Source organism: Scatophagus argus, chromosome 21 (assembly GCF_020382885.2).
Source record: "Scatophagus argus isolate fScaArg1 chromosome 21, fScaArg1.pri, whole genome shotgun sequence".
NCBI lineage: Eukaryota > Metazoa > Chordata > Actinopteri > Scatophagidae > Scatophagus > Scatophagus argus.
The window spans coordinates 11532394-11545173 of NC_058513.1; the positions used below are offsets into that span (position 1 = coordinate 11532394).

At 41.4% G+C, this 12780-nt stretch overlaps 1 protein-coding gene across 4 annotated transcripts in view; it reads right to left on the reverse strand.

Moving 5' to 3' along the window:
• Window positions 1-12780, reverse strand: part of LOC124052323 (dynamin binding protein) — a 43837-nt gene that overhangs the window by 8899 nt on the left and 22158 nt on the right. The window contains exons 1-2 of one of the 4 annotated variants that reach the window (XM_046376434.1): window positions 9017-11709; window positions 8563-8941 (exon numbers count right to left, since the gene is read on the reverse strand). The exons of 2 other annotated variants lie outside the window; for them this stretch is intronic. In XM_046376434.1, the coding sequence (XP_046232390.1) occupies window positions 8563-8941; window positions 9017-10318 (1681 nt within the window). In that variant the 5' untranslated portion in view covers window positions 10319-11709. Of the gene's footprint in view, window positions 1-8562; window positions 11711-12780 lie in introns of those variants that run through there. One more of the 4 variants, XM_046376433.1, reaches the window with a different exon arrangement.

Consider the following 12780-nt stretch of genomic DNA (forward strand, 5'->3'; position numbering starts at 1 on the left):
CAGCTACAGCATCACTGTTTTGTTTCAAATCACACAAAGGCAATTAAATCTTTTTGAAAACTTTGCGACAGAGTGTGACAATGCGCATGAAAAATATCTACTTATCATGAGCGTATACATAAGGCCTTGCGAAACTTAATTTCCAAACTTTTTACATTCTGAGGCAAACATTTACAGAACATCACTTGGTGAATCTGAACCTTGGGACACCTGCCTTTTGTCTTCCTCCCACCCTGCCCTCACCCCCACCTCCCTCTTTCTTCACGTGACTTGGCTAAAGCTCAACTCAAAAGGAGCTTTGAGCTCTCATCACCCCTGCATCGTCCGCCGCCGCCACTCTGCCGAGTGCCGACACCCGAGCATTTCCCCACTGATGAGAGCGCACTTCACTAACGGGTTTTAAAAGTCACGCAGCAACACAATACAAAAGAGAGACTGAAGACAAAAGACTGGGAATTTAATTGGAATCAATCGGCTTATTCCCACGTTTGATCCTCCACACACACACACACACACACACACACACACACACACACATCATATGCTCCACTTCCCATGTTTCAACTCACAGGCATTTCCATCGTAACCAACCTGTGAAACGGCATGAGCAGATTTTGACCCACTTCTACAGAATTCCACTTCGCTTTGTTCTGTGAAGTATTACAAAGCGGGTACGGGCATCGTACGCTTACTTGCGTGACTGAACACAGATAGACAGCACCAATACTCTGTATCAGACAACTTTATTTTGTAGGAATAACACTACACACTACAACAATGCAGGAGTATATGACGTTTGCTGTAGTATCACAATATCAGCATGTGGAACAGGATCTGTATGTGTCAGTCAGTCAGCAGCTACAGGAAACACCCTCATAGCAATCACTTAGTATCTACTGAAGCACACACCTGTGACTGGATGCCAACAAATCAGAGGGACTAATGACTCAACTGTCAACCACACTGACCTGCTGTATGTGGGGAGACAACTAAATAATTATACAAAAAACACAAAAAAGATCAAAGCTAGGTACTGAGAAACAGGTGTAGGGACCTTAATAAAGTAAAGTCATGGGTGTGCAAAGTATATCTAAAGACACATACTGGGGAACTGGTGTGACACAGATGCAACTAGTTATCGTGTGATGAAATCTTTATGGGAAGTAAACATCGAGACAAGGGAAAACAGGGACTATGACTCTGCAGGGGGTCCAGGGGGCGTTGAGTATAGCATGAGGGTTACTAAATGAGTCGCATTTTAAACGCTGACCTGGTTACAGTTTGGAAAATAAAAGTGCCTATGTAATCTTTTGAAATAAACAGGGTCATGGGATATTTGGGCTAATGAAAGCAGAGGAACTGGACCCCTTTCATTCTATCTCTTCACTAAATGTCTTCCTATCTACCAGCAATATGGATTTTTTTTTCTTTTGAGTCTTTTCTGATAAAATGGGAAAATGATAAGACCTACAGAATTATTTTGGTTTTTATGATCTTCAGGGAACAAAAACTGAGTTTCCCTACTGAAAAGAAGGCCACGGCTTCTAAATGAAATTCTGTCAGTCTGGTTTTAAAAATTGTACTTGTAGTAAATGCACAAAAGCTGCAGGCATCAACAGGTGGTATCAATGGCGTATGACAGAGCGGAGTCTCTTTCCAAAAAGCAGATTCACTGGTTCATATCACTGCAGAGTAAATCCTCTTTTTACATCAGGCCATGCTCCAGGTTTGGAAATCTTTTTTTGGAGATTTACTCAGCAAAGAACTCAATAACCCTGCTTCTTCTAACAGCTGCCTGAATCAGGAAATTTGGAAAGAGTTTCAAGTTGCAACTAACTCTTGATTGCCATTACAGCACCTTATGAATCATGTTCAACACTAAGCTGGAATCATGGCGTAATCACAACAGGGAGTGTACTTGATAGCGCTATAAAAATGACAACCTTGGTCTCTGACTGCACTGCTCCTATCGCCACACACTGACTACAGTCAGAGCTGATACATCAGCACAGGTCATCAAGGATTTAACAAATGGGACATCAAGTGTCACAAACAAATGATACGGTTAACATGAATTATCTCTTTTATATGAAATCCAGTGTTTTTCAGCCTTTTCAATTGATTTGTTTTGCAAGAAGTTTGAGGTATTACAAAAGAGTAAGAGGTATTTGGACATTTACCACTTGGCCCACTCTGATGCATGCACAGATGCTCAACACATTCATTTAAAACTTAATTTTACAGAAAAACAGATTCAGTGGTTATCTGGGAATAGTTTAAGTTTTGAGATAGATGAAAACCAGGTCAAAGAATGACATCTTAATGATTACTGAGCTAAGTTTACCCTCCTTTGCTCCAATGCTTTTCTAATGACAATTCAAGAACCTGAAAATCAGCCATAAAAACACTAAACAAACAATAGAGGAAACGTATTCACTTAAATTCACAGATGTTTTCATACCGAGACAAAAAAACAAAGACAAAAAAAAAGCAACCCACCTGTTGCTTGAAACTTTCTTCAAACCACTTCAGAAACAAGCACACACACCCCCTCTCGCACACACACAGTGGTTCAAACAACGAAAACCATTCTACGATAGTCCATTGTCAATCTGAAGTCCAGCTCCTGAGCCTTGTGGAGATCTGAGCGTCCTGCTGCAAAAACTCCATTCCAGACCTCCAATTACCATGAGAATGGATGAGAACCAACCATCATTATACACAAACACACACACACAGACACACCAGGGAGGACGACCACTCTGGTAGACAATAAAACCTGGAGCTGGACTCTAGATGTTAGCTGCTTAGTGTCCCAAGTCCACACCTCATATTAATATCATAATATACTGGGATAAGAACTAGTATATGTATGTCTAACAGTATGTCTGTCAAATGTGAGTAAAGTTGCAACTCTGGAAAGCTACTGCCAATTAAACTTCACAGAGAGACAACAAAATATTTTTGTAAGATTTAATACTCACTTTTAAGTGTTTTTAAAGACTATTTGAGCTGTGTCACCAACACTCACAATCTGTTTAGCTGCTCATAAATAAGCTGCATTTAGTAAGAGTACTGTCCGGTTTGAGTATGCTTTATTTTGTCACTTTTCTAGTGCAGAAACTCTGCATTCCCCAAACTTGCTTAGAATCAGTTTATTGTTTGGAACTGGGACGGATGTGAGCTGCTGTACACATGCTACACCTTATCTGGTCAGGCTTCCTTCAGCTCTTGATGCTGCTTTTAAAGTTTTTATGCCAAATCAGCTCTGATTGCTGCTACTGAAACATTGACTAAGGGTTAAGCTGAATAGGATGGGTCAAGAACAGTGAAGTGCAGTCCAGTCCTGTTATGGATCTGCTTCATGTTTCACAGTCCACTGACATCTGACCAATCAGGCTCCTCCTTTGACAGGCTGACTGCTATCAGAGTTATCAAGTCTAGATTCATCATCATCATCATCCCCTCAAGTTAGATACACCTAATATAGCATATTTTTAACTCTATTACACAAACTGCAAAAGCATCCAAGTAACCTCAAGAAATGTATCTTTAGATAATTACTCTTGTTTGAAGATTTGTGCAACAACTATAGTGCATCCAGTTTTAAAGCGATACTTGAAACTATTATTTGTGGTTTGTACTCAGCGTGCTACACTTACGGACGTGCAAAGTCAAAAGTTTTTCCTGCAAAGAACTCGCTAAGGTCAAACACAATCGGTGCTGTGTGTGAGTGTTCACAGCAGACTGCACAGTCACCTTGGCAACACAAATAGCGGGGGCCCTCCTCATATCAAGCCAAGTTTTGGAGAGCAGGGAGTGGCTTTGCTAAAATGATCACATGGGAAAATCTGTGTGTGAGTGTTCAGTTGGGACATGAAGCATAGTTGAGAATAAGTTCATGCAAGCTCCCAAACACTCTGAAATGCCAGCACTAGCAATAATATTTACCTATTAGCCTGCAAGCCATGACTTGCAATTAAGTCTGGATGTTTACAAAAAAAAAAAAAAAATCCATGACATTCATAACTGGCTTAAGATAACCATGTCAGCAGAGGCAGTGTAAATATTAGCAGACCTTTAAAGAGTCCCTTTCACACATTAACTTTGTGTTTTAGAGAAGGACACAAAGTAAATTTCCCCGCAAAAACAAACAAGATTTAAAGTCTTTTTCTCTAAATTTTGAGCATCTTTTCCATGCTTCCAATTGAGCGAGCACACACAGGCTTTTATTTGGCTGTATCCTGGGCCTTTTGTCTAGATTTGTACCGCCAACTGTTGCACAAGGTAGAAGGTCACCTCAAAATGAAGAAAGGGGAGTTTATTCAGCGACATACCATCCTGTTTTATCTCTTTTTAGGGTCAAATGTCAAAAGGGCACATTCCTGCTCCTGGCACAAACGCACAGCAACCTTTATGCACCATTGAATTCCTGGTAATTACAATCCTCCATTCAAACTGCACGAGTCATGATAAAAGCAGATCACGTACAGCTCATACATGTATCATTCAGAATGTGATTTTCTCTGGATTTAATCCTGTGTTTAGAGTCTGCTATCAGAAACAGTGAGATACAACCCTTCTGGTTTCCAAGTGGACAAGGCTACAGCCTAATTAACAAAATTAACAAATAAGTTGCTACAACGCTGCACGGCAAAAGGGACCGAGACTGCGAAGTCTGGTTTCCCTGGAATTTCTCATTTCATCTCATTTCTACGATGAACAATGAACAATTAATTCAAGAGACCATCAGTTTTGCATATGTGCAGAGAGAGCTTTGAGGGGGAACCAAAACCATTCAGCCAAAAAGGTTGGACTATCTTCAAGTTAATGGAGAGTTAAGGAGAGCACAATGGGTCTTCTGGGTCCCTCAGGTGCTTCGATGATGCACACTGATGCAACAACAGAGTTACACAAAAAAAGCATTTACATATTAAACCCTAATGCTAAGGAAAAACCTCTGTTTTTATACAGCGAATTCATATACATTCTGAGTCCTATTGCCTTTACCGCCTCTGTGGGAAAATATTTGCTCTTTCAGTACAATCTGCATGTGAGAACCGCCTTGAGACTTTGAGGTGAATTAACTTGCATCATTATACATGTTGCCAGTAGGACAAGTGAAGACAAAGACCTGCCTGGGGGCTTTATATTTTTCTCGCACAACAAAATAACAGAACTGAGTTTTGTGCACTGAACTCTCGTCTCCAGGCTCGCCATTGCTTTTAAAATGAAACTAGACTTAGTAACTTTCCTGATAACATCCAATTTAAAACCAAACTGGAATTATTATTGGATCGCAGCACATGAATCTAGGAAAAATACTTCACTGACATTACTATAAATGGCTTTATTCATACAGCCAGGGTTTGATAATGACACACTTATTTATTAACATGAGTGAATCATTACCATTTTACTGCAGACAGACAATAAATTAATCACTGCATGTATGAACAAGTGAACAAGATCAGCACCCGTAGCCACAATTAGTACACAACCAATAACAACCGTGCAAATCTTTACCAGAAATTAACATTAAAACAAGTTCATTTGAAGCCCTGAGTGTTGAGTGGAGTATTTGGAGCTCAAAACTTAGCAAAATAACAACTCTTAGGGAATGTGACAGTGTCTCTATAACCGAGGTCAACGACTACACGCTCATCTGACAGACAGCATGTGTACAGAAGAGAGTTTCTGGTGATTAGCAACTAGTTGTCCAATGAAACTGAAAATCTCCAGTGATTACTCTTGTCTTCCAATACGACTCATTTACAGTGACACTGCACTGCAACATTACTGTATTATGTTCTTTCATAGCGATGACATCTATAAAAAAAATCTGGCAAAGTGACCATTCCCTCTGTCTTATTAGCCCTGATGAGGAAAGCCCACAGGGCCAAAGATCAGGTGGCTGCCTTTTCCCACACTTCTGTCTAAAAGGTACAAATAATATTAGTCTTGCTCCCCATGAAGGTACCAGTAACATTATCCAGCACAGAAATTAAGCATGTGAACACTGACACAGTTACTCTGTGTGTGTGTGTGTGTGTGTCTGTACTAATAATTTTCCTGTTTTGGATGTAAAACTTAGATCAGGTTGATTAACACAGATAATGTGAAACTCCTTCTGAATCAACTCTGGGCTTCTTCCACTGTGACAAGATGGAGATTGTTGTGAAACTCAACATTAACCAAAGAACTGTTTGTGAAAAACTTTAACAATCTTAAAGTAATATATCTCGATGACATTTGTAAGATTATTAAAAATTACCTATGAGGCTTCAAGAACAGAAAGTGCCTACAAAGAAAAGCAATAAACCAAAAACATGTTGATGTAACCACCACTCACTCATGCAGACCTTTTCTTACAAATAAGCAATATCATTTTTTTGCCAAGTGAGACAAACTGTCTTTACTGCAATGTTGACAGTTTGAGATCTCCTCCAAAGATTTCCTGTCTTAACCCCTAACTCCCCTCACTCCACCTCCATCCCGCTGTCCACCAATAGCAGCGCCTGCTCAAGGATTACAGAGTGCAACATGGCATAGCAGGATGACAGCACATTACTCACACAGAGACACTCAAACACTTATTTAAACTTATTTAAATGTTGGACCATAACAGAAATCCGGTCGCATGCTTACACAAACACCATTTGTTTCAAGTACTAAAACAAAGTTTCAATTCTACCTACATGTAGAACTGTAATACTTTCGTGTACTGTATGTCAATTAAATCATTTATCATAAGTGGCTGTTTATTAGCATTTATGGATCTTTCATACCAAGGTAAAGGTCTAATGATTAGGACTAACTGGATTAGGGAGGAAAAAAAGGCCCCCGAAACATGCTTACAGCCCATCTGAAAAAGCCTCAGCCGTCACCTCAGTGTCACTGAATCACAACGTAAACCCATTAAGCTCTGAAACAATATGGTCTAATGTTTTTTAGCTGTGCAATCAAATGCTTTACTCAGGGCAAAACCCTGATGGAGCTGAAACAGTTTAACAAGATTAAAGGATGACAAGACACTGCAGAGGCAAGCGTGCATGTGTTTTGAAAAAATGGCGTCATCTCTCTAATAAGCCTCCAAGGGCATCGCTTGCACACACACACACACACACACACACACATACACACACTATCAGTCTGGTCATGCAGTGAAGGAGTCAGGCCAGTACTGGCCACCGCCTGGCACCAGACAGACCCCCGCCATCCACTCACCATGCTGACGCTAGGGATTAATACTTGGACTCCCAAAATGGATGTGTGGTGGGGGCCGATGTGTTCTCTGAGTGTGTGTGTGTGTTTCTAGGTGACTGGGGGAGGGGTCGTGGGGCGCCACCTGCTTCTTCTCAGACACAATGAAGTAAGTCAGAAGAGTGCTCTCGCTCTCTCACTCGCACACACACACTAGAACAGCTACTGATGTTGTTTTTTATGCTTGTTTGTTTACAGACTGACTGTTTATCAGTAAACCCAAGTGAAGCCAATTCACACCTGTTTTCACAACTACTGTTAAGTACTACGTCCATACTGTACTTTTTAACTATTCCCAGTGTTAACAGGTGATAACGTCATCGTTGGGTTTGATATTTAACCACAGTACTTTGAGTGCTGACCAACTGAAATGTGTTCATAGCATTGAAATCTAGCATTAAATGCCCGGTTGAATTGTTTTCTTTAGCTATCCTGACCTAAAACCAGCTGTAATACTGCCCCCAAATTTTGAAAGATTTCAAAATACAACCAATCCTCAATTTTACAGTTTGATGAAGTTTTTCCATTCTAGCTTTTGGTCAAAATAAGCTATGCTGTCAGCAGAATTTGGTAATTTGGTGGGTTTTGTAGGAATTAGCCTCAAACGTATACAGTAAATAAAGATGTGCTTTGTATACCAAACACACTTGAAATTAACTCTACAATAGAGACACTTCACTCACCATGAATTCTAAAGATTTATAGAGTTCTTAAGGGTATCACTGTCTAAAGAAAACAAGACAATGAGAGACAGACCATTCAGTCATGCAAGTACTGAACAGACTAGTTGCATGCACATACCATGAGTGATGCAGAGTCTGACAGAACAGCAACAAAAACCAAGAACCCACAAAACCTGTTCGGCAGGTCCTTACGTCTACAAATATCTGACAGTTCACTTTCCTGTGAGATAGATGATACTGATACACACACCCAGGTTCCAGCACACACTCTCTAAGGAGGGGAGTCTCACTAGTCAGCACTTTGAAGCCCCCAGCATTGATTAGAACAGCATCTCTTAAGGTCACCAATGATAAGAAGTGTGACATCAAAGACTGCTGACCTTTCCACTTTGTTTTACCTGCAGGGGTTGGGAATGACAAGAACACTTGCCATGTGTCCTCTTTTATTTTCCAATATGTTTTCATCTTACTATCAAAGAACTCTAGAATGCTCTGAACCCTCTAAAAAATTTAATTTAGAAATCATCACACAAACATAATGCAAGTACCTCATAAGCTGCAAATACAAGCATCTGAAGTGCTTTCTCTCTTCACTTGACCATATCCTTATGTTTACCTTGGTTTTGCTTCCTGGTAGTGGCATACTGGGACTTTCGCAGAGAGCTTGGAGCCGTCTTCCTGTAGAAGCTGTTACGATCTAGCGAGCCCACATAAACAGGCTTGCGACCGCGTTTTGAACCAACGCTCCCAGCACTCGACTCATATCCTTTTTCCTGTTCGTCACTGTGTCGATATATGATGGGATCCTCATAAGAGTGCATTCCCCTGAGGGCCAACTTGTGGTTCTGCTGCTCAACCCATTCCTCGCAGTGCGTCTTGCGATCTTTTTTAGGGTATCCCTCATATGATGAATCCATGGATATGGAGCGTAAATCTCGATATCTGTCTCGGGAATTGTCGTGCGAACGTTCCCCTTCTCTAGATTGGCGGTGGTCTTGATTCCCATTGTCATAGTGGTCCACAGTCCTCTGCTCATAATGCTCCATTGCTTTGTATGCTTTGTAGTGGTCCCTTCTTCTGAGGTCGTAGTCCTCATCTGTCTTGTAGCCACCTTTGTCCTTGTACCTGTTGAAATGGTCCCTATCCCTATAATCACGGTGTTTCTCCAGTTCAGAGTCATAGAGGTCCCTTCCTTTACTGGCAGAACAATCCTCACCCCTTCGATTATATGCATCCCTGTCTTTGTAGTTATTTTCTCCGCGGTCATATCGATCCTCTGCATGCCGATCATAGTAACGGCCCTTGCGTTTTCGTTCATCATAGTAGCGGTCCTCCTCTCTATCATGGTAGTATTCCTTTTCTTTTCGATAACGATGGTCTTTAGAGTCATAATAGTCCCTATCCTGGTCATAGTAGTGATCACTGTCCCTGTAATTGTCTCTGCGAGCATAAGTGTCTTCAGAATCATAGTAGTCTTCATACTCACTGTTATAACTACCATGTTCTCTGAGATCAGGTTTACGGTGTCTCCTGCTGTCATAATATTGCTGCTCTCTGCTCTCATAGCGTTCATTGTATTTCCTGTCATAATGATCCCGTTGCCTGTATTTGTCCTTATGATCATACTCCTCCGAGTTTCTGTGACTTCTGTGGTCATAGCGTTCAGAGGTACGGTCATTTTCTCTAATCAGATCATCCCTTCTCCTTCTGTCCTCCTCAAATTTACCACATTCTTCTCGAGTTCTGAAGTCATTATAGTCTTTTTCTTGTGGCACTCTGCTGTAGTCCTGGTGGCTGTAATCCTCAGGACCCTGGTAAAAACAATGCTTGCCTTTCCATTCAGACATCCTCACATTTAGGTGACCATCCTCTGAACCTGGGTGGAAGTAAACATCCTGGCCTTGATGCCTCTTCTCATTGAAAGCTGCCTTGTGCTGGTCGTCATACTCCCAGTTGGGTTGCTGGCAGACATTGCCCTGTCTAATTTGGGCTTGATTCTCCCATTGTACTGGCCATGGAGCTGGCACATGCGGAGGAGGAGGCATCATTCCTGCTACCGGCACCATCATGCCTCCAGGTACTGGCACAGGGCAGCCTGGAGCCGGAATTGGGTCACCAGGACTCGCAGCCATGACTGGTCCCTGTGGCTGTCCAGGAGGAAGTACTCCATACCGATGATATGCAACCTGTTGCTGCTGAAGCTGCAGTTGGTGTAGCTGTTGTAGATGGGCCATCCTCTCCCTCTCTCTGGCCCAGCCAGCATCACCAAGCTCCTCCACACTCTTCCCTCTCCTTACTGGGGGACCAGCTACATGGTTCCAATCCACTGGACCAAACATGACCGGGTTGCCATAAATCACCGGGCTCTTCATGGCTCTTGCTGTTTTTAAATCAGCCTTCCCGGTGCTGACACAGTTTCTTGTTCAATGTAGCTTATTTCCTCTTCCCAAAGTCCTGCATTCCATAACAAAGCACAGTGGGAGACTCCACCTGACAGGCATATTGTCTGTAACTCTCCCACTTGTTTTCTCTGTCTACTCTCCACTGCCTCAGCAGGTCTGCCTGGCCCAAGCACCTCCCAGCGCTCAGTGTAACCAAATCGTATCCTCCCCACAGCGATCTCAGCAAATCGAGGGAAGGAGGAGGGGGGGTTAGGCTCTCTGAAGGAGGGGCCTCCTTGGGTTAATGATTCAGTGGAGTCACATGAGTGGAGGATTAGCCTGACAGCCCCTCCCATTCTTTCAATTGGCTAGTACCTCTGTTTGCAGGAAAACAGTCTGCCAGCAGATTTTATTTCATGGAAGATGAAGACTAACTTCACTGTCTGCCTTCAGACTTTGGCACCAGTTGGGTTTTTTTCACTGCCATGAACAATCCTCCATCCTTCCTTATATCCTGTTTTCTTTTGTTTCAGCCATTTCCTGTGGGTTTCACTGTTCCCCAAGTCATTAATGCAGTCTGTAGTGAGAAAACTGATAATGCAACTCACCCGTTTGTGTATACAACCACCTCAGACTTTTATATTCTAACTTTCAACACCAGTCCAAAGGCCACTGTATTTGCAGTGTAATGAAACTGAATGGGAAACTGACCTCAGTCTGTCACTTTGACTTTGGCCTACATTTCAGGGAGGAGCAATCATTTACACACGGACACAGCCATGTGATTTTGTTTGAAGCAAACTTTCTTTAGGATGATTGAAAGAGGCACGTAAACTAGAAAACAAGTGAAGAGGAAAGATCCAAGTTATTACATTTAGATATTTAGAGTGCTTCAGTGAGTGTGGAGAGGGACAGATTTTCAGAGTGCACAACCTGATTAGGCAAGAGCAGCTACTGAAAAAGTAGTTGCTGGTGTGTACAATGAGCTATTGTTGAAGACTGTTCCCACTCGCAGCAGAGACACGATCTTTTAGTGTGAGAAAAAACTCAGGCCTATTCATAAAGCCGGAGTATAATATATCCCTCCCCCCTCTTAACTCTGCATGAGAGAGGCAGGCACTAAAGGGACGGGTTTAAAGGACTCGCATACGCTCAAGTGCAACACACAGATGAACACACATGGGACAGTGTCAATTTACCATCAATTCAAATAGTCTAAAATGTAATTAAAAGCTAGACCTTGTATGTTCTCTCAAAGTTTTTCCGGGATTTATATTTTCAGTAATATCCAGTTCCTTATCTGATTAAAGTGGCATGACATTTGGATAAACTTTCTCACAAACCAGGAAATAAATGTACTTGACCTCGAACAAAATGCTTTACAAACAACACATTAAATGAGGCAAAATAACAAATTTGACACAAACTATTTATGCACTACAAAATACCTTCTAACTGGGTTAATTTATCTTGCACTCTTTTCATATCTAGTTTACTACAAAACAAGTGAAAAAACTGCAAATTACCTTCTTTGATTCTCATGAATTTACTACAAAAAAATTTAAAATTACAAAACTGCTTTGCAACAAGAAATGATTTCCTCCTCCCCTTGTCTTGGAAAGAAAAAAAATTAAACTTTGTAAAACATTGTGAAGATTAACACCCGCAAAACCCATGTTCCTTACAGACACACAGTTTCACAGGGTAAGGCTGAACACAGAAATCACGTTTAGACATTGTTCTCTTCTTACATAAAGTTGTTAAATTATCCGTGTTCAACATCTCAGCTTTCAGTAGCAGAACACAATCGAAACTGAGTGTTTGCATACGTGTGTCGGCTGCAGGAATGTTCAACACGACATTCCTCTCTGTGGCTGTGTGAGCTTATGTAGATGAAACTGTCACTGACTTAATCAGCATCGAGCGCATCTCAGTTTGATGTCCAGGAATAAGGTCACATATCAAACTGTCTGCAGCCGAGAAGGCTCCCAGCTCGTGAGCTGACTGAGGGAAACCTGAAGCTGAAACAAATCCTCCAAACATGTTAAACAGATCAGGCTGTGGTGTCATGGAAGCTGAAGGAGGCGTTTAAATAGTGGGTTTAAGGAATTAAAGGAGGATGAAGGTCAAAGAGCTCTAATGAGAAAAGAGGAAACACAAAGAGATGGTGGGGACAAAAAAAACAAAAAAACAAAACCATACCAGCATGTGAGGAGAAGAGCAGCTAGCAACAAACATATTGTAAGCTGATTTCCAGAGGCTTCATTGAATTATATGACCTAATTAATATCAGTCATATGATAGGGATAGCTGACTAATGCAATGCTCATACAGAACAATATGCTTTCTAGTTCCATTAAGATGCACAGATAAAACAATTTCTTGTCACTTTCTCCCTTCAACATGCTATAATTTTATTCTGAAAGCATCATCACACACTTTAACAAAACCAT